This window comes from Camellia sinensis, chromosome 10 (genome assembly GCF_055761805.1).
Source record: "Camellia sinensis isolate YWXY chromosome 10, ASM5576180v1, whole genome shotgun sequence".
In the NCBI taxonomy this organism is placed as follows: Eukaryota; Viridiplantae; Streptophyta; class Magnoliopsida; order Ericales; family Theaceae; genus Camellia; species Camellia sinensis.
This window is the reverse complement of record NC_138970.1, coordinates 11547866-11574316: the sequence shown is the minus strand read 5'-3', so window position 1 is coordinate 11574316 and position 26451 is coordinate 11547866. Positions and strand designations below refer to the sequence as shown.

The window sequence follows — 26451 nt, the reverse complement described above, 5'->3', positions numbered from 1 at the left end:
ATCTGACGAATTCTAGTTCTGGCAGGATGACTCTACATTTATTTCGAGCCCTTTTAAATCTGGCAATAAACTGAGTAGCCTTTTCTTCAGGCCTTTGACTTAATCTAGCCAAATCTGCCATAGATACTTCTGGCTTTGATTGGAAGAATTGGGCATGAAATGCCTCTTCCATTTGTTGCCAATTTTGAATGGAGCCAGGTGTAAGGTTGATGTACCATACGAATGCTCCCCCCGTTAGGGAATTTGGAAATAATCTCAGTTTCATATAGTCATGGTTAGTAAATTCACCGCATTGAGCGGCAAACCTAGCAATATGTTCTATCGTTGATTGATTTCCAGTCCCATAAAAAAGGGTAAAATCTGGTATCCTGAATCCCCTTGGGTATTCATGTACCCTATCTACCCATTCTGGGTATGGTTTTCTGTATATAGGAGTCTGGACCCCCCGAGCCATTGGTCCACATATCTCCCTAACAATATCAGCAATCTGGTCTCTAGGGACCATATTTTGTGCCTGCTAAACCCCTACTGGAGGGGCAAACACAGGATTTGGTGGACAAACTTGTGCTTGTGGTCCTCTTGGTCCATAAGGTGGTAAATTTGGGGCTGGTTGTCCTTGCGGTGCAGGTTGCTGTTGAGGGTATGGGTAACCCCTTTGAGCATGACCTGCGAAAGGACCTGCAAAGGTGCTGGAACAGGTGTTGTGTCTCTACCATTTGTAGGAAAACCCTCCAACCCCCCGGGTGTAAATTCGAATAAGGGATTAGTGTACCCCCTTGTGCCAGGTATGGCTTCGAACATGGGATTTGTAACCATTCTTATGCCAGTTTCTTGTATTTGGCCAGATCCACCAACTTGTGTGGCTTCATTATTAAGTACTGAGGCATTTTGGCCTGCTATAGGCCTTGAAATGGGTTCATACCAAGACTGAGGTGATGGTCTTTCAAAGTTTTGGGTACTAGTTTGACCATTAGAATGTCCATTAACTTGCATAGGCTGTTTTTCTCTAGCCAATCTTTGTTGGGGGACATTTACAACTTCCTCCGTGTGTCTTGTGTTTGTTGGTTGGTGGTTATTCATTCGATCCAAAAAGGATGTTGCCCACCTTTCCATTGTGTTCATTAATTGTTGTCCCATGGCATCTACTAAACCATCCCATGGATTTGTTGGTTGAGTAAATGGCACAGTGGATGGTCCAATTCCTTGGTTTCGTCCAATAATATGAACATATGGTTCTTGTCCAGAAGTACTGGTCTGTTTGACCATAGGTTCTGACAATATAGGAGTTTCCACAGGATGTGTTACCACATTATCCTCTGGATTTGGTATTTCTACCTCTCCTTCCACGCCTTCTTCCAAGCGTTCATTTTCTCCTTGTCGTCTTCTTCTAGCCATTTTTAATTAAGTCCCATTGGGCGTGCCAAAAATATATGTTGGCTTTTTGGCTTTTCGAAGGGTATTTTTGTGAATGTGAGCGTGCCAGCAAGGATCAATCAGTCCTTACAGAAATTGTGATTGCCAACCAATTATTAGACGATTGTGTTAGTTCTTTTCAGCCTCAATGAAGAGGACTTTTACTGGTGGCTTGACTTAGGAGAAGTTAATAGAAATAATAGTAATATGAAGAACAATTGAAGTATTTCATAAAAATGAACACTTACAATGGTCCGAACTCAACCTCAGAAAGGTTTACAACAGCAATCTACTTGGATCTACTTGAAGCTACTCCTATGAATCGAAGTGCAGTGCAGGTATTTAAAGTGCAGGTATTTAAAGAACAGGTATTTAAAGACTGGAAATGTAAAAGACTGGAAAAGAAAATATATGAAGTAAATGACTGGTTTGTATGATCTGAGTCCGTCCTTTTTTCTGGGGGCTGCCCTGCTATTTATACTCGTCAGTGATGACCTTCGAACTGAACTTCGAACCGTCGAACTGCTCCTCCATGATCGCTGATCATGCTTCCTTACAAGTAGCTCCATTACGCCATTACTGGCAGTTGAGTTTCCCTCTTGTACTTGAATTTGAATATGAGTAACCGTTGAAGATATGTCATCTTGCATCCCGTTATTGATCTAGTGTTACTCAGATCATGTGAGGACCAATATTTGTTGCCACGTGTACGATCAGGATTAAAGGCTTGAATAACCTCTCTTTATTACCCTTACTCTGCCACGTGTCGAACTGTAACTGGCTTTTACAAAATATGTAGCCAACAGATTCTTATTGATCAAGTACATATTTCCAGATTGTTGTGATTCTGGAGGTCTGGACTACAATTCAATGCAAGGAAAGCCAATTCATCCTGCGTCAATAAACAAATCTACCGAGTTATGTGAGCAATGAACGAATTCAATTCCATTCGAGAAACACCACCTTCCTCTACCGCCTTCCGGGTGGCACCTCCCAGTTCCTCTGCCCTCTTCCTCATCTCCTCCCCTTCTCTTGATGCCATTAGCTTCTTGACAGCTTCTGCAATGGTTGATGAAGCCACCATCCCCTCCTGAAGGTCTGCCCATTGTTTAACAGCCACACCAGCCTTCAATATGTCTGTCACGAGAAATGCATTCCTTGGTTGTTCCGAATGCATCGGCCAGGCTACTATCGGCACTCCCATGGTGATGCTCTCCAGGCATGAATTCCATCCACAGTGACTCATGAACCCGCCTGTAGATTGGTGCGCCAAAATTTCCAGTTGAGGTGCCCAATCTCTCACCACCAGTCCAACTCCTTTCAGTCTCTCTTCATAACCTTCTGGCAATACTTCAGCTCTCTTAACATCACCTGCGAAAATGTCACCTTTATCGGCATCTCTCAACACCCAGATGAATTTTTGTCCGCTCTGTTCCAGCCCAATGGCGAGCTCTTTGATCTGTGGATTTGTCAGTGCAGTTGTCGTTCCAAATGAAACATATAACACAGATTTTGGGTCTTGTTTGTCAAGCCATTCCAAACATTTGTGTTGGCTATTTGTGTTTCTGCCATCATCTACTGCTTCGGTGTTCAATGGCCCAACTGCCCATATCTGTTTGTTTTTGTCAGACTGTACCTCTTTCCATAAATCAATGTAAGTACCTTCGATTGATCTGCACGAGTTGATGATAGTTCCAGATGTAGTTTTCAAAAAATCAGTTTGGATGGCTACGAAATTCAGGACCTCGGAAGGGACACATCCTTCAGCAGATGGTAACCCTTGTGGTTCATCTACCTGGAAAGGCTTTCCCATCATTTGCCATTGGTCGAAGAATGAAGAGAACGTGCCAATGGGGTAAAAACTATAGGTTTCAACATTTGGTAGGGTAGCGGTGTCCTGAACCACATAAGCCATGAGGACGTCGTGGACAACAATAACTCTTCTAGCCATGGGGGAGATTTTGTGCAAGAATTCAGTCATGGGGTCGCGGAGTTGCAAAGAGGCTTCAAAGGATGGTAGAAGATGTGATGGAAATTTAGAATTGGGGTCGGGTGGAGGCGAGAGGAAAGGAGGGGTAGGGAGCTCATGGAAATGGATTTGGGCATAGGAAAGGCGGTTTGTGTCATTGAAGCGGAGTTTAGCCTGGTGCACGTGGGTGGCAGAGCCAACATAGTGAATCGGTATGTTGTGGGAGGAAATTAGGCAGGAGAGCTGGAGGACCTGGTTGAGGTGGCTATACATTGGAAAAGGCACCATGATTACAACCACTTCAGCTTGTTTGGAGTTATGGCTTGGATGTTGGTCATGAACATCCATGGATGACTAGATTTTCTGAAATTGAATATCTCAACCTCCTATCTGCTTGAAATGAGTTGGTTCTTTATATAGGAATTTGTGATCGCGGAACCATCACAAAAATTACATAGAACACTCGTAGGACTGTGTGGCGCGCCGTTTCTATAGCACAATTTCTGTGGTTATGAACCTCCATGGATGACTATATTTTCTGAAAGTGAGTTTCTGACTCTCCCATCTCTTTGAAATGAGTTGGTTCTTTTGATAGGAATTTGTGATATGAACTGCTACAAAAATGACACATAACACTCATAGGGGTTATAGAACATTATAGAATACTCGAGAAGTATCACATGTCTATAGTCTCTAATCAGTTATTATTTATCATATCTTTTTAAAAAATTTATTGAATATATTAAATATATTAACAATTTTATCCATTAAAAATGATTTAGCTTATAAGTTGGATTATGCGAACTAGATTAGTAATTTTATAATTAAAAATGCGAGAAGAATGATGTTTAAATAATTTTTGTTAAAATTTATTTACTTTTTTAGATTATTTTGATCATTTTTTATTATAAATATTAATGTACATCTAAGTAAATTTCAATCAATGTATATTATGAAAATAATCCTTTTACGAATAGTAATATCAAAAAAATAAATTAAATACATAATTATTTATAAAAAAAAATATGCATGAAGGTACTTTGTTGAAAGTTCGTTTTGATCCCCAAAAATCAAAGCCGCCCTCTCAGTCAAAGTTTGGATTTTTATTATTATTATTTTTAAGCAAGGAATTTCTCTCTGGTCTATTATGTAAATTGAAACATATTGTTGAGCTTATAAGGCTTATCTCGTAGGTTCCTTTTTGATAATATGAATCATTTAATGTATAGAATTTGTTAAATATTTCATGTCTGCAAAAAATAAAATTAATCGGATATCGATAAGCTCTTAATTGAAACACATTTTTATTAATGGTAAATATGATTTTGAAAGTAACTTATTCACAAAAATATATTCTAATCAAAGGATTACTAATATTCGATCAACTTGTTTTTTTACAAGCATAAAATAATCGACGAACTCTACATATTAAGTGATTTGAATTATCAAAATTAAACCCATAATTAATCTCGTAAACCTAACAGTTTATTTTAATTAACACGCTAAATTAGAAAGAAACATCTCCATATTTTTAGAGCAAACTCAAAGGTTAGACTTGGGATAGCCAAATTTTTTTATTTTATATGCATGTATGTATGTTGTTAATATTCCAATACATTTTTAATTGTCTGTCAAATTATGAATTGTACTTTTCTCGCTTTCTGTTTAGTAAAATGTCCAGTCAGCCAGCACTTCCACTTTGACATTTTACTAATTTTACTTTGCGTAATCTCTTATTTCTAATTACGAAAATCTGTATTTTTAAAATATTAAATATTTTAATAAGAGATATTATTGATTTATTATAATAGTTTGATAGTAAGATTTTTAAATAAGAAACATGACTTATTTCATTAGATTTATTTTATTTCTTTTTATCTCAAACTCATTATTATTTATCTCTTTTTAAAATTAAATTACCCACATTTTGACCTATTTTGATAAGAAATTAAAAGTCAATTTTTTAGCTTTTAATTTTTTTTAAGTCATATTATCTCTTTATTTTTTTTATATATATTTATTTAAAAATTAAAAATTAATTTTAACCAACCATCCTTTCTAAGTTTTCTTCCTAACCAAGGAAATTTTATTTTATTTTTTTAAGGTAGCAACCCACGTTGGTTGCCAAAGCCATCCCCTCTTTTCCTTCTTTTTCATTGTTTATTTTATTAATTTATTATCATGCGTGCTCCCCAAACAAAAACCTATGCATTAATCCCATCCCCTTTTGTACATTCTTTTTATTTGAGATTTTTTGGGATATTTTAAATAAATATTTTTTTTAATTTTTTATAAAATATGAGTTAGGTATGAGTTAGATTTAAAATGATATGATAAGAGGTAATGTGATTTAAATAAGATAATGTGACTTAAATATAACAGTGACTTTTTAATTTTTTTAAGAGATGACAAACAAGACTTTATTTTGTTAATTTTTTTTTTTTTTTCTCCAAGTCTCCTTCACTCATGGCAGACCCCGAGTTTTCGAGAGGAAAAGGAGGAAAAAAAAAAAACTTATATTCATAAAAAATAAAATAATTCTATTTAGTGTTAACATTGCCGATTGATATAAAAATAGATTCATTCTAAAGTACTAAAAAAAAAAAGTTATCAAAAGGTATAGTTCAAATCAACAAAATAAACTAATTAATGAATGAAGTGTTAAATGGAAGACTGGCATAATAATTTTGTTTCACCAACAATGTGAAACAAACATAAATGAAAAAGAAATATGACTATATAATTAATTTTTCACACAAAATACATAATTTACTCACTATCTTATATTTAATAGCAAATAAATTATGGAACACAACAAAATTAGGACAAAAAAATTATGAAAACTTTATTCAATTAAAATATGATAAAGACATGGGGTAAAAAAATTAAGATACAATTATTTATTCCATTAAAATTTGATAGTTTATGAGAGAGAAAAAATAGGACAAATTATTTATTATATTATTTGGGCCAACTATCCATTTATCTAATATTATATAAAGAAAATAGACTTTTTAGTGAGAAGCTTTTTAGGAGTTTCAAATCCTCATTCTAATTTTCTTTATTTTCTTAATTTTAAATAATTACTTTTATTTGATAATCCCACATTGGGAAAAGAAAGAAAAAATAAGTTGTTTTACTCATATAAAAAGAATTTTATACTCTCATCTCATTTAGTGAGGAGTCTTGTGAGAGTTTTAATATCTCATACTAATTTTCTTGATTTTTTTTAATTTTAAACAATTAAGAAAATCTCCATTGGCTAACTTTTATTTGATAATCCCACATTGGGAAAAAAAAAAAAGTGAATTGTTTAGGTTAAAATCTTTTATCATAGTTTAGGTTGATGGTTCACCAAACTATACGGTGAAAATATGCATCTCTAATAGGAGGCCAACTTATATAATTTAAAGACTTTTTTTAATAACTAATGTTATTATTATTATTATTATTATTATTATAAAAGGGTCTCGAAATTTGGAAGCCATCACTTATCTCTCTCAATTGGGTCCATCTTGCTTGCATGACTACAATTAATTATATTTGTAAAACAATATTTTGCTCCAAATGCAATAATGCAAGTTAATTCCACGATTATGACCACATGGATAGCAATATGACAAGGCACATGTCAGATAGGAGAATAGGTCAGTTGATTGACTTTGATTTATTTTCAGATTTTATTAGCAATATTTTGAACAAATTAAAGTTCGATTTACTTTGAGCGAGACTATCATTCATAATCACGTAATTTTATTATATTTAATTTTTAAAAATAAATAATATATATAATTTTATAAATAGATCATATATTTTTATTAAAGATAAATACATTAAAATCATATGAATGTGACTTTAGAATAATTTTTTTTTAATATGCTTTTGAGTTTACAAAATGATCGAGTATGATAAATTCGCTAACCTAAACTATATGTGTCTCTAATTTCCATTGACTAGTTTTCATTTACATTTTATTTTACAATCCCACATCGGAAAAAGAAAGAAAAAGTGAATTGTTTCACTTACATAAAGTGAATCTTATACTCCCATTTATATAAGCAAAATGAGATTTTTAGTGAGAAATCCTATGATCAATATCTCATACTCATTTTTTTGATTTTCTTAGTTTTAAACAGTTAAGAAAATCCTTATTGGTTAGCTTTCATTTAACTTTTATTTTACAATCCCACATAGTTTTGATTTTAAAAATAATTTTGTATGAGATTTTGAAACTCTCATAATATTTAACTTTAAAATAATTACAATCCCATATCGAGAAAATAAAGAAAAAGTGAGTTGTTTCACTTATATAAAATGAATATTATAAAGGGAGTTTTAAGAGAGAAGCCTTTTGCAAGGTCCAAACCCTCATTCTAAAATTATTGAATTTTCTTAATTTTAAACAATTAAAAAAATTCTCATTGGCTAGCTTCTATTTACCTTTTATTTTACAATCCCAAACCAGAAAAAAAAAGAGGAAAAAGTGAATTGTTTCATCTACATAAAGTGAATCTCATGCTCCAATTTATATAAATTATTAAAATTTCTTAATTTTAAACAATTAAGAAAATCCCTATTAGTCAGCTTCCATTTAACTTTTATTTTACAATCTCATATCGAAAAAAGAAGGAAAAAATGAATTGTTTTATTTATATAAAGTGAATCTTATATTCCCATTTATATAAGCAAAAAAAGATATTTAGTTAGAAACCCTATAATCAATACCAAATTTGTGTGTGTGTGTGTGTGTGTGTGTGTGTGTGTTTAAGAACACATGCACAATACTCCTAGCATATCACCCATGCTATGTGAAAGTATTTTTTTAAACACAGTTTCAATCTGCAATTCAATGTGCATATCCATTTAACTTTTATTTTACAATCTCACATTGGGAAAAAAAGGAAAAAGTGAATTGTTTCACAAATATAAAGTGAATCTTATGCTTCCATTTATATAAGCAAAAGAAGATTTATAGCGATCCTGGTTTTCCCTCCATTGGTTATTGTATTCTGGACTTGGTTCCGTGGATGTTTGTTGTTGCATATGTTGCATTTCCGCCCTTTAATTCTTTGTATTTGAGTTTTAGGATGTATTGGGCAGGTATGTTACAGGTTGGGTGTGTTTTTAAAACAAATGGTTACTGCCTAGTTTTTGGTGTCTTTGCTTAAGCGAGGCTTTTGTCGCTCGGGCGAGTTCTGTGTTTTAGTTCCTTCGCTCGAGCCAAGGTTCCTTCGCGCGAGCGAGCTTTGAGTGGTGTGTCTGTTGGCTCAAGCGAGCATTCTTGCGCTCGAGCGAGCGAGCTGTATGTTTTGGGTTTCTTCGCTCGAGCGAGGACTCCTGCGCTCGAGCGTGCTTCTGGGTTGCAGACCTGAAGCTTCGTGTTGTTGGCTCGAGCGAGACTTTTTGCGCTCGAGCGAGGTTTCTTTGTGTCTGGTCGCTCGAGCGACCATTCCTTCGCTCGAGCGAGGACCGAATATATTAGATCGCAACAGCAGTCTCCTTCATCACTTTTTGATCCTCTTTACATCTCAAACCCTAGATCCGACTCTCTCTTTCTCTCTCTCTCTCTACATACATCTTCTTCCTACAAATACATCTAGTTCTAGTGGTCTTCTACCCTAGCCTCTTTATAAGAAAGGTAGAGCTCGGTGTGGGCTTCACTTCAATCCGAAAAAGTTGGTGTTTGGAGCATCTTGGGTTTTCACCTTCATCTCCTTTGAGTCTCTTCTCTTGAGATAGGGATTCCATACTCCTTCTTATGAGTTTTGACATAGATTTTAGTCATTTTGTATAAATGGTGGATTATGGAAATTTTGAAAAAGTTAGGGTTTGATTTGAAGTTATATAAAAATGGGGTTTTCAATTGTGAAACTCCATGTGTATGTGAGACCTTGAAAAATGGAATTATTGTTGTTGAATTGATGAAAATGAGCCTTAAAAAAGCCCTAATTTAATGTGATTAATTAATTTGGGAAAGTATGAGAATGTGAGATTGGGATGAAAATCATGAAATTGGGAAGTTGTGAGATTGAATGGTGTAGTTGGATTAGTTAATCACTCACCTAAGAAATTGTTGATAAGTTATCTATTTGATAACTTTATTATCTGTTTAGAAATAACTGCTTTGGGCTATCGGTGGAGGATAGTCTTGATTGTTGTAGATACTGTATGTTGATTAGGGAAAACTGAAACTAATCAAATGGTTAAGTCATTGAATATGACGGTTGAATTAACACATCAAATATGTGTCTGGATTGATCATTGTATATGATAAACTGTTGAAATACATTGCATATGTATTTTGTTAGGGAGGAGATAGGGGATGTACTCCATGGTTTGGGAGGAGATAGGGGATGGACACTCAAATCTGTTTGGGAGGAGATAGGGGATGGACTCTATTGATAACTAAGTTGGCCGAAGTGTCCAAGGTGAAAGTCCCGAAATTTTAATTACGTTTGCATAACGTAGATGAATTGAAGTATTGAAATGTTAATAAAATGAGTTGTAGTCTCATATTAATTGATCATGATCTAAGTATTGTTAACATGAGTTTTAGTCTCATTATGAATTGTCTAGACGAATAGAGAACCACATATATGAATTGGTATGAATAATGAAACGGAAAGGAATTGAAACATATTTGTAAATATGGATTGACTATGAAAGAGATGTACGTTTGTTATATGTGTTAAACATTTATCAAATGCTAATGTTTTAGTTATTGCTCATATTTGGTTTAGTATATCTCTACTGGGTTTTGGCTCACCCTATATGGGACATCATTTTCAGGTTCAGGTGATATGCCACCTCCAAGAACGTAGCTTGGGAGGCTTAGAGGCTGAAAGATCTTTTTTGTTGTTATCTTTTGGTATTACATGTAAATTCAAGCCAAGGGCTTGATATGTTTTGAGTTAGCACTCTCTTTTTGTAACCAAGTGTTGGCTTGGAAAGTTGTAAGCCCGTAGGGCATTTACTTTTGTTGTCAACATGTAATACTTTCGTAATGAATACTTTGACAAATGGAAATATGCTTTATTCTCATATGTCTATGGATGTCTTGAATGTTGGGTTATATGTATTATTTTGAAGGCGTTATAAGATTTTTAGTGATAAGCCCTATAATCAATACCAATTTATTTATTTTTTGATTTTCTTAATTTTAAACAATTAAAAAAATCTCCATTAATTAGTTTCCATTTAACTTTTGTTGTACAATCCCATATAGGCATTTTGATTTTAAAAATAGATTTATATGAGATTTTGAAACTCTCATAATATTTAATTTTAAAATAATTACAATCCCACATCGAGAAAAGAAATAAAAAAGTGAGTTGTTTTACTTATATAAAGTGAATCTTATACTCTCATTTAATATTATAGTATTGTGCATGTTTCATTTCAAGATGGTTTAAATTTTAAAATGAAATTTAAAGGTATTAATTAATTAATTTTGTTGTAAATTGATTGGTCTTTTGACTTAGTCAATTAGGCTGAATTATTTTCGGTTTGACTGATTCACTGATTTAATCACGGTTTTAGTTACTTTATCAAAATATATTACTTAGATTTGTTTGATTTGAAATAAATTAAGATTGACCTTGTTAAAAATTCAACGGATGAGATTACTTGATTAGAAATGAACTTCCTATCCAAACAACTGTTAATTTTTATTTTATAATCCCACATTAGAAAAAGAAAGAAAAAAATGAGTTGTTTTATTATATAAAACTTATGCTCTCATTTAATATTGTAGTATTGTGTATATTTCAGTTTAACATAGTTTAAATTTTAAAATTAAAATAAAGTTTAAATGGTTTAATTGATCACTTTTTGTATAAGTTGGTTGGTCCTTTGACCTAACCGATGGGGTCAACTGTTTTCGGTTTGACTAATTCACTGGTTTAACAACGATTTTAGCGGTTTTATCAAAATATATTAGTTAAATTTGTTTGATTCAAAATAAATTAAAGATTAACCTAATTAAAGATTAAACGACTAAGATTCCTTGATTCGAAATAAACTTCCCATCCAAACAATTGCTTAACTTTTAAACAATTAAGAAAATCCCTATTAGCTAGCTTTCATTTAACCTTTATTTTATAATCCCATATCGAAAAAAGAAAGAAAAAGTGAATTGTTTCAGTTACATAAAGTGAATTTTATATTCCCATTTATATAAACAAAATTAGATTTTTAATGAGAAGTCTTATGATCAATATCTCATACTAATTTTTTTTGATTTTCTTAATTTTAAACAATTAAGAAAATCTCAATTCACTAACTTCCATTTAACTTTTATTTTACATAATATAAAAAAACTTAAATATAATTATCATATTTTTATTAAATAATATATTATTTTATCCTGCGCATAGTATGGGTGATATGGTAGTACTTGTATATGTTTTAATTTATTTTTTTTTAAATTGGGCTTAACCACATTTGTGATTAAATATAATTTTAGCCCAACAAATTTTTTTAGAACTCTTTAGACTGACCTTAAACTAATAAAAGTAAATTTAACCTATTTAAATTTTAAAGGACAAATTACGCACAAGTTTTTTTTGAAAAGTGTGTATTCTATTTAATCCCAAAACTTTTTACACAGACCCAAAAGTCTTATACTTATTTATCTTCTCCTCTTTCCTTACACCTTATTTCTTCTCTGTATCTCTCTTTCTCTTATATCGGCAACGACCACGACCACGACCACGACCACGCCTTCCTTTTCTTCTTTTTCTTTCTAATCTATACGCGACTGGCCACCACCATTGATTAGGGTTCATGGGCAACCACCGAGTACCAACTCCTTACTTCGTGTTCACTAACGGCGAAAGAAATGAATTTCCAACAAAGAAGATGGGTAGATCTACTCAGATGATGTAGATCTGAGTAGATCTATGTTATATTTGACTAGATCTAACTCAAAAAATAATTGTCGGAGTATAAGTATTTCTCTATATTTGTCTCTTTCCTTCAATCTCTTAGTTTTAATACTTTTTTTATACTGTACACTTCTATTTTTCTGTTATAATGGAGAAAATTTTCAAGTTCTGAATAAATTACAGGTGGTGAAAACTATAAAATTTTACAGTTCTAGTTTTTTTGGTGCTGAATTGAATCAGTTTTTAGAACTGTTAAATTTTGCAGTTTCTTAATTTTCTTTAGAACTGTAAAATTTTGTAGTTTTATAACATGTTTTTCAATTTGATTAATAAGGATAAGGACTTTTCTTAGGTGTGCCTTGCAAATGGTATGCAAGGCACTTACACCCTTTCTATTTTGCATTTACACCTTTTATATATTGGGTTATACGACATTTTTTAAAAGTTTACACATTGGTGAGCTGCTAAGTGGGTCACTTTCCAGGTAAATTAATAAAATAATAAAATATATTAATAATTTCATAAAAGGCCATAAAAGGTGTAAGGGGTTTTAGAAAATATGTAATTAATTTCACACAAGGTGTAAGTTCCAACAAAAAGTGTAAGTGTTATGAAATTTTCACAAAATGTGTTAATATTTTCACAAATAGGTGTAAGTTTTCACAAAAGGTGTAAGTATTTTCACAAAATTTTATGAATTAAATTCTTTCAGAAAAGGTGTAAGTATTTTCACAAAAAGGTATAAGTTTTCAGCAAACATGTAAATTTTAGGAAAGAAAATTTTTCACAAAAGGTGCAAGTTTTATTTTTTACAAAAGATGTAAGTTCCAACAAAAGGTCTAAATTTTATCAACAAATAATAGTTTAGTTGCTAAAGGTTGAAAATTTACTTACCATTGGCCCCCCTCTTTTCTGTTTCACACCAACACTTTCTCTGTTCTCTTTCACACGCACACAGAATAGTCACCACCAATTCTCACCCCCGCTAACCACCCAACCGTCGCTGGCCACCGTTGCTCACCGCCGTCTGACATCGCCACGGCTACTGCCGCTGCTGCAAATCAAAGTTTTTTTTCTTTCTCTCTATTGATCTTGGTCTCTCTTTGTTGATCCCGGGCTCTTCTCTGTCGATCTCGGTCTCTCTCTTTCTGCCGATCTTTGTTGATCCCTGTCTATCTTGGTCTGTCTCTATTGATCTTGGTCTGTCTATGTCGATCTCGGTCTCTTCTTTGTCGATGTCGGTCTATCTCATTCTCTCTCTCTCTCTCTCCTTTCCTTTATATTAAAAATAGGTTCTCTTTTACATTGAGATACATGGTTGGATTTGGAGTTGGACTCGCTATTCCAAGCCCTCCCAAAGGCCTCTTCTCTGTCCGAACTTCTAGAGAGAGAAAGACCAAGCCCTCCCAAACGCCTCTTCTCTCACATATTGCCATTATTTGAACAAGACAAATACAATTTGATTGGGTTTTAGGAACTTACACGTTTTGTGAAAAAACGAAACTTACACCTTTTGTAAAGTTGTTTACATCTTTTGTGAAAACACTTACACTATTTTTGGAAAGTTACATCTTTTGTCAAATAATTTATTTTGTAAAATTTACAATTTTTCTGAAAATTTACACATTTTCATTGAAATACTTACACCTTTTTTGAAAAGTTACTTCTTTTGTAAAATAATTTTATTAAAAAAAATTACACCTTTTATTAGAACTTACACCTTTTCTTAAAACAGAACTTACACCTTTTGTCAAATAACTTACATGTTTTATGAAAAAAGTCACACATTTTTTAAAAATTTATACCTTCTACGGAAAATATGTTTTCATAAAGTTTACGCCTTTTGTTAAAAACTTACACACTTTCTGGAAGTTTACACCTTTTAGTGGAAATATTTACACATTTTCTAAAAAGTTACTCCATTTGTGAAATAATTTTTTCCATAAAATTTACACATTTTATTGGAACTTACACATTTTCTAAAAATAAAACTTACACCATTTGTGACATAACTTACATCTTTTGTGAAAACATTTACAACTTTTTTGAAAATTTACACCTTTAATGGAAAATATGTTTTCAAAAAATTTACACATTTTGTTAAAAACTTACACATTTTCTGAAAAGTTACTCATTTTGTGAAATAATTTTTTCCATAAAATTTACACATTTTATTGAAACTTACACCTTTTCTGAAAACAAAACTTACACCTTTTGTGAAAAAATTTACACATGTTTTAAAAATTTACACCTTTTATGAAAAATATTTTTTCATAAAGTTTACACCTTTTGATAACAACTTACACATTTTCTGAAAAGTTACTCATTTGGTGAAATTTTTTTTTAAAAAAATTACACCTTTTAATAGAACTTACATCGTTTCTGAAAACAAAATTTATACCTTTTGTGACATAACTTACATCTTTTGTGAAAATATTTACATTTTTTTTGAAAATTTACACATTTTATGAAAAATATGTTTTCATAAAGTTTACACCTTTTGTAAAAACTTAGTTTACACCTTTTGGTGGAAAAACTTACACATTTTCTGGAAAGTTACTCCATTTGTAAAATAATGTTTTCCATAAAATTTACACATTTTATTGGAACTTACACCTTTTCTGAAAACAAAACTTACACCTTTTGTGACATAACTTACATATTTTGTGAAAATATTTACACATTTTTTGAAAATTTACACATTTTATGAAAAATTTTCTTTCATAAAATTTACACCTTTTGTTAAAAACATACACATTTTCTGAAAGTTTACACATTTTAGTGGAAATACTTAAACTTTTTCTGAAAAGTTACTCCATTGTGAAATAATTTTTTCGATAAAATTTACACGTTTTATTCGAACTTACACCTTTTCTGAAAACAAAACATACAACACTTTTCTTGACATAACTTACATCTTTTATGAAAACATTTATACCTTTTTTGAAAATTTACACCTTTTATGAAAAATTTTCTTTCATAAATTTTACATATTTTGTTAAAAATTTGCACCTTTGCTGAAAGTTTACACCTTTTGGTGGAAATACTTACACATTTTTCTGAAAAGTTATTCCTTTTATGAAATAATTTTTTTTTTACAAAATTTACACATTTTATTGGAACTTACACCTTTTCTAAAAACAAAACTTATATCTTTTGTGACATAACTTACATCTTTTATGAAAACAGTTATAACTTTTTTGAAAATTTACACCTTTTATAGTATGTTTTGATAAAGTTTACACATTTTGTTAAAAACCTACACATTTTCTGAAAGTTTACACCTTTTGGTGACTTACTCATTTTTTGAAAAGTTACTCCATTTGTGAAATAATTTTCTCCATAAAATTTACACCTTTTATTGGAACTTACACCTTTTCTGTAAACAAAATTTACAACTTTTGTGACATAACATACATATTTTGTGAAAATATTTACACCTTTTTTGAAAATTTACACATTCTATTGAAAATATGTTTTCATAAAGTTTACACATTTTGTTAAAAATTTGCACATTTACTGAAAGTTTTCACGTTTTGGTGGAAATAATTACATATTTTCTGAAAAGTTACTCCATTTGTGAAATAATTTTTTCCATAAAATTTACACATTTTATTGGAACTTACACATTTTATGAAAACAAAACTTACACCATTTGTGACATAACTTACATATTTTCTGAAAATATTTACAACTTTTTTTGAAAATTTACACTTTTTATGGAAAATATGTTTTCATAAAATTTACACCTTTTGTTAAAAACTTACACATTTTCTGAAAGTTTACACCTTTTGGTGGAAATACTCACACCTTTTCTGAAAAGTTACTCCTTTTGTGGAAAAAAAATTTCCAGAAAATTTACAACTTTTATTGGAGCTTACACCTTTTCTAAAAACAAAACTTACACATTTTCTGAAAAGTTACTCCTTTTGTGAAACTTTTTTTCAAAGAATTTACACCTTTGAATAGAACTCATACCTTTTCTGAAAACAAAATTTACACCTTTTGTAACATAACTTACATCTTTTGTGATAACATTTACACCTTTTTTGAAAATTTACACCTTTTATGGAAAATATGTTTTCATAAAGTTTACACATTTTGTAAAAACTTACGCATTTTCTGAAAGTGTACATCTTTTGCTGTAAAAACTTACACATTTTTTGAAAACTTACTCTAGTTGTGAAATAATTTTTTCCATATAATTTACACTTTTTATTGGAAGTTATGCTTTTTTCTGAAAACAAAACTTACACATTTTGTGACATGTTTTACATATTTTGTGAAAACATTTACACAATTTTTGAAAATTTACACATTTTATGGAAAATTTCCTTTCATAAAATTTACACATTTTGTTAAAAACTTACATATTTTCTAAAAGTTTACACTTTTTTGTGGAAATACTTATACATTTTCTGAAAACTTACTCCATTTGTGAAATAATTTTTTCCATAAAATTTAAACCTTATATTGGAACTTACACATTTTCTGAAAACAAAACTTACACATTTTTTGAAAATTTACATATTTTATGAAAAATTTTCTTTCATAAAATTTACACCTTTACTGAAAGTTTACTCCTTATGGTGAAAATACTTACACCATTGGTCAAAAGTTACACTTTCCTCGAATTTTTTTCCATCATATTTACAACTTTTCATGTAACTTGCACCTTTTGTTCTAATTTTTCAAAAAAGGTGTAAATTTTATAAAAGAAATTATTTCACAAAAGGTGTAACTTTTCAGAAATGGTGTATGTTTTTTCGAAAAGGTGTAAATAACTTCAGAAAAGATGTAAGTTTTGTTTTCACAAAAGGTGTAAGTTCCAATAATATGTGAAAATTTTATGCAAAAAATTATTTCACAAAAGAAGTAATTTTTCAAAAAAGTTGTAAATATTTCCACGAAAAGGTGTAAGTTTTACGAAAATGTGTAAATTTTATGAAAGAAAATATTTCATAGAAGGTGTAACATTTTAGAAAAAAGGTGTAAGTTTTGTTTTCACAAAATATGTCAGTTCCGAAAAAAGGTCTAAATTTTGTCGACAAATAATAATTTAGTCGCTTAAGGTTGAAAATTTTATTACCACCGGCCCTCCTCTTGTCTGTTTCATACCAACACTTTTTCTGTTCTCTCCCACACGTACACAGAACAGTCACCACCAATCCTCACCCCCGTTGACTACCCAATCGTTGCGGGCCACCGTTGCTCACCGCTGTTTGACATTGTTACTGCCACGGCCGCTGCTGCAAATCAAAGGTTTTTTTCTCTCTCTCTCTGTCGATCTTGGGCTCTTCTCTGTCGATGTCAGTGTCTCTCTTTTTGCCGATCTGTGTCTATTGATCTTGGTCTGTCTGTGTCGATCTCGGTCTCTTCTTTGTTGATCTTGGTCTGTCTCTCTCTGTTGATCCCTGTCTATCTCGGTCTCTCTGTCTGTCGATCTGTGTCTGTCTCTCTCCCTCCATTCCTCTATATTAAAAACAGGTTCTCTTTTAGATTGAGATACTTGGCTGGATTTGGACTTGGACTAGCTATTCCAAGCCCTTCCAAACGCCTCTTCTCTCACATATTGCCATTATTTGAACAACACAAATACAGTTTGATTGGATTTTAGGAACTTACACGTTTTGTGAAAAAACGAAACTTACACCTTTTGTGAAATTACTTATATCTTTTGTGAAAACACTTACACTATTTCTGGAAGGTTACACCTTTTGTGAAATAATTTATTTTGTAAAACGTACACATTTTCATTGAAATACTTACACATTTTCTGAAAAGTTATTCCTTTTGTAAAATAATTTAATTAAAAAAATTAACACATGTTATTGGAACTTACACCTTTTCTAAAAACAGAACTTACACCTTTTGTTAAATAACTTACATGTTTTGTGAAAAAATTTACACATTTTTTAAAAATTTACACATTCTATGGAAAATATGTTTTTATAAAGTTTACAAATTTTGTTAAAAACTTACACATTTTCTGAAAGTTTACGCCTTTTAGTGGAAATATTTACACATTTTGTAAAAAGTTACTCCGTTTGTGAAATAATTTTTTTTTATTTATAAAATTTACACATTTTATTAGAACTGACACCTTTTGTGACATAACTTACATATTTTTTGAAAATATTTACACATTTTTTGAAAATTTACACCTTTTTTTAAAAACTTACACATTTTCTGAAAGTTTACACCTTTTGGTGGAAAAATTTACACATTTTTTGAAAAGTTACTCCTTTTGTGAAATAATTTTTTCCATAAAATTTACACATTTTATTAGAACTTACACATTTTCTGAAAACAAAAGTTACACATTTTGTGACATAACTTACATCTTTTGTGAAATTATTTACAACTTTTTTTTAAAATTTTTTTTACACCTTTTATGAAAAATATGTTTCGATAAAGTTTACACCTTTTGTTAAAAACTTACACATTTTTTGAAAGTTTACACCTTTTCATGGAAATACTTACTTCTTTTCTGAAAAGTTACTCCATTTGTGAAATAATTTTCTCCATAAAATTTACACCTTTTATTTGAACTTACACCTTTTTTGAAAACAAAACTTACACCTTTTGTGACATAACTTATATCTTTTCTGAAAACATTTATACATTTTTTGAAAATTTATACATTTTATGGAAAGTATGTTTTCATAAAGTTTACGCATTTTGTTAAAAACTTACACTTTTTCTGAAAGTTTTTACTTTTTGGTGGAAATACTTACACCTTTTCTGAAAAGTTTCTCCATTTGTAAAATAATTTTTTTCATAAAATTTACACCTTGTATTGGAACTTACACCTTTTTTGTAAACAAAAGTTACACCTTTTGTTCCATAACTTACATCTTTTGTGAAAACATTTACACCTTTTATGGAAAATTTCCTTTCATAAAAGTTATACCTTTTGTTAAGAAGTTACATCTTTTTTGAAAGTTTACATCTTTTGGTGGAAATACTTACACTTTTTATGAAAAGTTACTCATTTTGTGAAGTAATTTTTTTCATAAAATTTACACATTTTATTGAACTTACACCTTTTTTGAAAACAAAAGTTACACCTTTGGTGTCATAACTTATATCTTTTGTGAAAACATTTACACCTTTTTTGAAAATTTAGACCTTTTATGAAAAATTTCCTTTTATAAAATTTACACATTTTGTTAAAAAGTTACACTTTTTCTGAAAAGTTACTTCTTTTGTAAACTTTCAAAAAAGGTATAAGTTTTTAACAATAGGTGTAAACTTTATGAAAAGAAATTTTTCATAAAAGGTGTAAATGTTTTCACAAAAGATGTAAGTTATGTCATAAAAGGTGTAACTTTTGCTTTCAGAAAATGTGTAAGTTCCAATAAAAGGTGTAAATTTTATGGAAAAAATTATTTCACAAATGGAGTAACTTTTCAGAAAAGGTGTAAGTATTTCCACCAAAAGGTGTAAACTTTCAAAAATGGTGTAAGTTGGTGTAAATTTTATGAAAGAAAATTTCCCAGAGAAGGTGTAATTTTTCAAAAAAAGTGTAAATTTTTTCAGAAAACATGTAACTTATGTCATAAAAGGTGTATGCTTTGTTTTCAGAAAATGTATAAGTTTCAATAAAATGTGTAAATTTTATGAAAAAAAATTATTTCTCAAAAGGAGTAACTTTTCAGAAAATGTGTGAGTATTTCCACCAAAAGGTGTAAACTTTCAAAAAATGTGTAAGTTTTTAACAAAAAGGTGTAAATTTTATGAAAAAATTTATTTCACAAAAGATGTAACTTTTCAAAAAAGGTTTATGTTTTCCACAAAAGGTGTAAATGACTTCACAAAACGTGTAAGTCTTGTATTTGCAAAATGTGTAAGTTTCAACAAAAGGTGTAAATTTTATGAAAAATTTATTTCACAAAATGTGTAACTTTTCAACAAAGGCTTATGTTTTTCACAAAAGGTGTAAATGACTTCACAAAACGTGTAAGTCTTATATTCACAAAATGAGTAAGTTTCAACAAAATGTGTAAATTTTATGAAAAACTTATTTCACAAAAGTAGTAATTTTTCGGAAAAGGTGTAACTATTTTCAGTAAAAGGTGTAGGATTTAAGAAAAGGTGTAAGTTTTAACAAAATATGTAAATTTTTTGAAAGAAATTATTTCACAAAATGTGTAATTTTTCAGAAATGGTATAAGTTTTTTCACAAAAGATCTAATTAAATTCACAAAAGGTGTAAGTTGCGTTTTCACAAAATATGTAAGTTGCAACAAAAAGTGTAAATTTTTGGAAAAAAAATATTTTACAAAAGGTATAACTTTTGAGGAATGGTGTAAGTAATTTCACTACATGGTATAAGTTTTCAGAAAAGGTGTATGTTTTAACAAAATGTGTAAATTTTATGAAACAATTTCTTTCACAAAAAATGTAACTTTTCTGAAAAGATGTATGTTTTTTCACAAAAGGTGTAAGTCACTTCACAAAACGTGTAAGTCATGTTTTCACAAAATGTGTATGTTTTTTCATAAAAGGTGTAAGTTACTTCACAAAATGTGTAAGTTTTATTTTTACAAAAAATGTAAGTTCCAAGAAAATGTGTAACTTTTATGAACAAAATTAATTTATAAAAGGTGTAACTTTTCATAAAAGGTGTAAGTTTTCAGAAAAAGTATAAATTTTTCAAAAAAGGCATAAGTGTTCAGAAAAGGTATAAGTTCCCTCGGCCCGTCCGTCTCTCTTCCATGTCGGACCCTCTCTCTTTTTGTCTGTCTCTCTCCCTGTCTCTCCGTTCTTCCATTTCCCCGTAGCTGTAGGGTTTTACAGAGAAAAATATTTGAGGGCAAAAATCATATTGAAAGAACAAGCTTATTTATTTAAGCTTAGCGAACAACAATCATTTAAGTTCTTGGGAAGGCTAGCCATGAAAGTGGATGCATAAATTCATTTTTTAAGTTAATTTTTGTCGCTGGAGCACAACCGCAAGGGTTAATCGAGCACCACTGTCGCTTTGTCTCCTCCGGTTGGTATGTCCTCTATTTCGCACTCTCTTTTTCCCTGTCTTTGTGTCTCTCTGTCTCCTTGTTTGTCTTCTTTCATTCGCATATACCTTCACACCTAACCCGAAATCGACCTAATAGGAATTGTTTTGTACTCCATTTTTGTATTTTGTGCTATTCGAATAGGAACTCTTCCCTTTGCTACCCCAAATCGACCCAATAGGAACTGTTCTATACTCGATTTTTGTATTTTCTCCGTTTCGAATACGAACTCTTCCCTCTGCTACCAGTGCTGCAAGTTAAACATAAGTTTCATAGTAATTAGCAACAAGCATAATGAGTAATCTTGATTCAGCAATGGCTAGCACACTCAGTTGAATTTTGTTTTCAATTTTGTAGTGCTCGGTGACTTTATATTGCCGAAACTTATGTTTAGAAACAACCTATGTTACACGGACTCTTCATAATAGATCAAATACCCGTATCGGACACCCGACACTCGGACAAGGGTATGAGATATGTGTCGGATACTTTTCAACGGATACTTCTTATATAATTGTATATAACACAATTATTATATGTGCATATTATTGTATAATTACTATAAATGGCATTTTGACACTATAAGTCACATATAGTACCATTTTATCTCACATATTAGATTAAAAATATAAAAATATAATATTTTTTTTCCGAGTCCTCGTACCCTTAAATTTAAGATTTAATAAGTCTGACCTGTAGATACATACCCGCACCCAACACCCATACCTGAGTCCATGTAACATAGGAAACAATTGTTTGTTTTAGTACTGAAGTTCATGCATAGTTGACGGTATTGAACTTAAAACATAAGAAAGCCAATTGAAAGAGTTGAAATGATGATGCCGATTTTCAAATTTTGTAGAGAGCTATTCGTTCCCCACACCCAATTCTTTTTCCAAAGTCGAACGCTTCACTTTCATGGCTAGCCTTTTCAATAACTTAAGCAGCTGGAGATAATGGCTGAAAACCAATACCTTTTCCCCACCTAATTCGCACAAGCCTAGTAGATTAAAGAAGAAGTTTGCCTTCAGTCCTTCTGTAATATCTAACTTCTCTAAGATGTGGTCCATCTGGGCATCGTCAAGCCCCTCTCTTTCTGTTGACGTGTCTGTAGGTGAACTCTTTAGGAGAGATCTCAACTGTGCGTGCACATAAAGTGTGCTTCCATCCCAGGTGATGTTGAACTTCTTAACTAAGTTCTTCAGTTCTTCAACTTCACGCTTATGTGTAGGGTTGAGGTGAAGAAATACAGAAAAGTCAATAAGCCCAGGCAATTCATGAAGAAAGTCTCATTCATAGAAATGGAGAACCTTGCCTATCATTGCACGCAACTCTTGAATGACTGTTACCTTTCTCTTGAAATTATCATCTTTATGTTAAATAGTAGTTACATTTGAAGAGAAAGGTAGCTATCATTTTGGAGTTGTAGGCTGTCTGGACTTTATTGAGCGATTTCATGACATCCGTATTTTCATTTCTGGGAGTATGACCTTCGTCCAGAATGAGAATGGATGGGTACGTTAGCAGTATTTGTTGGCAGGTAGCGGTAGTCTTGTTTGTTTCATTGTTACATACAATTGAAGAAACTTGCTTGTACGACCGGAAAAGTATTCTTCTCTAATCTGCCCACTGTTTGAGCACCTGAAGGTGCTGTGCTCGATTATCTGCTTTTACATAGTAGACGTCATATAGTAGAATGTCCTCAACTTGCCATGTGAAGAACTCTTTTTTTCATGTAGCCAGAATGCCTCTTGGCAACACCACCGGTGGTCTAGCATGGGGATACTTGGCCAGAAAACTCCGTATAAAAGTAATTATCATGAAAGTTTTTTGAGAGCTTGGAGCGTGGGCTAGGATGCAGCCACTTGGATTCTCTGCAACCAAGTTGCTCAGTAGGAAATTGAAGCCCTCAACTTGATGGGGTTTTATCTGCTTTTTGTGCTTGGGATGAGCACTAATTTCAGTGACAGTAGAATCCTGTCCAGATAGTTTAACCCCGTCATGAAATAGTTTAGTTGCTTCTTTTTCCTTTGTAGTCCAGCCTTCATAAAAGTATGTGCGTGTAGTCCTTGAGCCCTAAATCAAAAACAAAATATAGTCATTTCTCTTCAATTTTTGGGAAATTATGCATTTATCGCTTGTACAAATAATTTTTTCAATTGTAAGCTGTCTGAACTAAATGCAAAATTTTGATGTGTGTCATTTCTTTTGACCGTTTCAAAATCTATATATGTGTTGGGAAATTATGCGTTTTGTTGTCTGTGTTTACGCAAAATTTTCAGGTTAACAGCCACGTATTGAAGTCGTTTCTTTGTGTTGTAAATATTGATGGGAATAGTTTGCAAGAATTGTCATCATTGCATCTGATGGATATTGGTCACCTTGCACCAACAATGTTAGTTTTCTTCTTGAAGACTTGCTACCAGTTGGTTTCGTACATATGTTTGTAAACAACTGAAATCTATCACCAAGGAATACTCTAAATTATTTTTAGGATCAATTGTTACAGCAGCCCATGTACTTTTGTCTTTGTGTCGTTTGTTTTGCACAAATTTTGAATGGCCTCACTTTGCATCGTCAATTGTGAACTTTTCTTTCAATTACGCCCATTTTGATTACAACTCTTCACTGTTTTTTATCAGAAAATATGCATATACATAGCATGTGTACTTTTTTTTCTAGTGAACTTATAACTTTACTCTACTTAGTTAACCTCAATCAATTGACATTACAATATTTGTTCTGAAAATCACAAATGACATTAGCAATTTAACCAAAATTGTCCACGAAATTTAAAATGAAGTGTCAGAATTGACGAAGTTTAAAGTGCATCCATTCAAATTAGACAACGGACAAAATTTCTACACCACCCTTGTAATTTCCCTTCAATCTAATTTGTATGATTTCCTCTTTCTTAAAGGGGAAGGAAAAGATTGAAGATAATTGGCGGACAACATATCCAAATGTCTGACACTATCAATGGCTCTTCTCGAAAGCGGCCAGTTGGACCATTCATCTATTACAGGTACTGGTTGTTCATTTTCACAATCCGAAATTACATTTTTTATAGTGAAAGTATGCGCCTTGTCGAAGTTCAGTTTATGATGTTTAAAATTGTTTTGGTTTCGTATGTGTGAAAATGTTTAAATTGGTGTTGATTCAGTCCCGGATGTACGAAAGGTGTGTTACGCAGATTTTGGGGCCAGCTTGACATAAATACTTGCATATATATATATATATGTATTCATATTTAAGATTTAGTGATGATAAGCTTCACGATGCTTGCATGCAACCAGCAACAATTGAAGAAAATGCAAGGGCCGGACAACACTTGACCAAAAATGGTGAGTGTGGAAATCTGTATTCTCTATAATACACTATGATGGAAACACATTATTGGGTTGCTATCCACACGTTGTATTGAATGGTCGTACTGGGCTTCTGATTCTTTCACGTTTGTTGGATTGTAGCATGTAATAATGTCACCTTCCTACTGTTTTTGTAAATTTTAATTCATTCTAAAATTCCATCTACGTTTTGTCACTGAATTTTTCCTCAAACTGTTATTTGTATTTGCAATCTTATTTAATTACCAACAATGCACAGGGATTGCGTTTGGAAATAGTCGTAGTTACAGTTATTTTGGACTCATAGTTGTTACTTGTCTTGTAAGTGTGTCACTTTCGTGCTTAAATAGCAGAAAGAAGCTTGGGGAAAGGTAGAAGGCACTCCCCTCTGATGAGAATAAGAGGTTTACGGACATGGCTAAGGCGAGTGCTGAGGAACACGCCAAACTAGTACCATGTGCACCGAAGTCTGAAAAGGTAATTACGTACTTCATGTTTTCATAAATGCATTTGGCTAGGTCCTGCTTTACTGACATTGTTGGTTGTATTTTTGTATTAATTTAAGGGTAAAAAATGTGTAGACTAAAAGGTAACTCCGCATATCATTGAAGTCAATTGCTGAGTTAGTTAACCGGTTTAACAACGCACAAAAGCAGGCAGTCAGTGATATTAGATTTGGTGGCCTCCTGGGGATGAAGTGTACAAGTATAGATCATGACTTCTGCGAATGGTTGGTATAGAACTTCGATCTTGATAGTAGTTCATTGAATGTTCATGGTTGTCAACTCAGGCTCACCTATACGGCAGTTAATGATTTATTGGGAATACAGTGTGAATGCGATGACGTGTAGTTGGCTGGTTCATTAGAAGCATATCCCAATATTTACGAAGAGGTCGGAGTTGTTAACAGAGTCATTCCTTTGAACAAGTTAAGACTTTATCTAACCAAGGCTGATGGTGCGGAGGACGAGTTTCGGAGGAAATTTACGCTGTACGTCTTAGGGGCCATGTTATGTCCTACCACAATGACCACCTTGAGTCCATCGTTCATTCATGCCATGAAAAACGTGAATGGTATGCGAGCTTGTAATTGGGCAAAGTTGACAATGCAATTCCTTCACAACGGTGTTCGCAAGTATAAGACCAAAGGTCATTGCGCTGCAATTGGATATGTTTTCCTGCTAATGGTATGCCAATAACTCGATTGTTTTTTCCATTCTCTCGTTCATATGTTTCATGCATTGTTCTGTTATGAAATATCATTTGTAGGCAGATTTGAAAAAGAATATACACAAGAAATATTATACACATTTGTAGGTAGAGTTGAAGAAGAATATACACAAGCAACCTTGATAGGACCATTACCAAAGCAAACATATTGATTCTGGGAAAGGTCTTTTGGGTTTCAGCCATTCATATACACAAACATGTACATAATTTTTTTTTGTTGGTTTCATCAATAAAGTCCTTGGTTTGCTGTACATTTTTTTTCCCAAAAAACATTGCATGATATATACGTATAAAGTTCATAGCATCGTAAACAAAATCGGTATTCTATGTACGTTCATCTGCAAAATTGACAAGAATGAATGTCATTGTTACTGAATATAGTTGATTTTTGTGGAAAGAAGAAATTAATTATGGTGTGCCCCTTAATGAATGTCATTGTTATTGAATATAGTTGATTTTTGTGGGAAGAAGAAATTAATTATGGTGTGCTCCTTAATGTCCACAGCTATTATACATTGATTGTGTTTGTTTGAGCTCCATAAGTACGTTGGCTACAACACGGTCCATGACTCGACTTCATGATTGGGGTG

At 31.8% G+C, this 26451-nt stretch overlaps 1 protein-coding gene and 2 pseudogenes across 1 annotated transcript; all 3 read right to left on the bottom strand.

Moving 5' to 3' along the window:
- Positions 1-1621: 1621 nt before the first annotated feature.
- LOC114322311 (zeatin O-glucosyltransferase-like) lies at positions 1622-3945 on the bottom strand. The gene has a single exon (XM_028269585.2). It carries the CDS (start codon positions 3728-3730, stop codon positions 2324-2326), a length of 1407 nt encoding a protein of 468 aa, XP_028125386.2. The 5' UTR covers positions 3731-3945; the 3' UTR covers positions 1622-2323.
- An 18205-nt stretch (positions 3946-22150) lies between these two features.
- On the bottom strand, positions 22151-22657 carry LOC145800144 (protein CHROMATIN REMODELING 35 pseudogene; annotated as a pseudogene).
- LOC145800143 (protein CHROMATIN REMODELING 35 pseudogene) lies at positions 22656-25047 on the bottom strand (annotated as a pseudogene).
- Between the last annotated feature and the right edge of the window lie 1404 nt (positions 25048-26451).

What these genes read in the sequence shown, in the direction of transcription:
- LOC114322311 (XM_028269585.2), bottom strand. Translation starts at nt 3,730, where the DNA reads ATGGATGTTCATGACCAACATCCAAGCCATAACTCCAAACAAGCTGAA.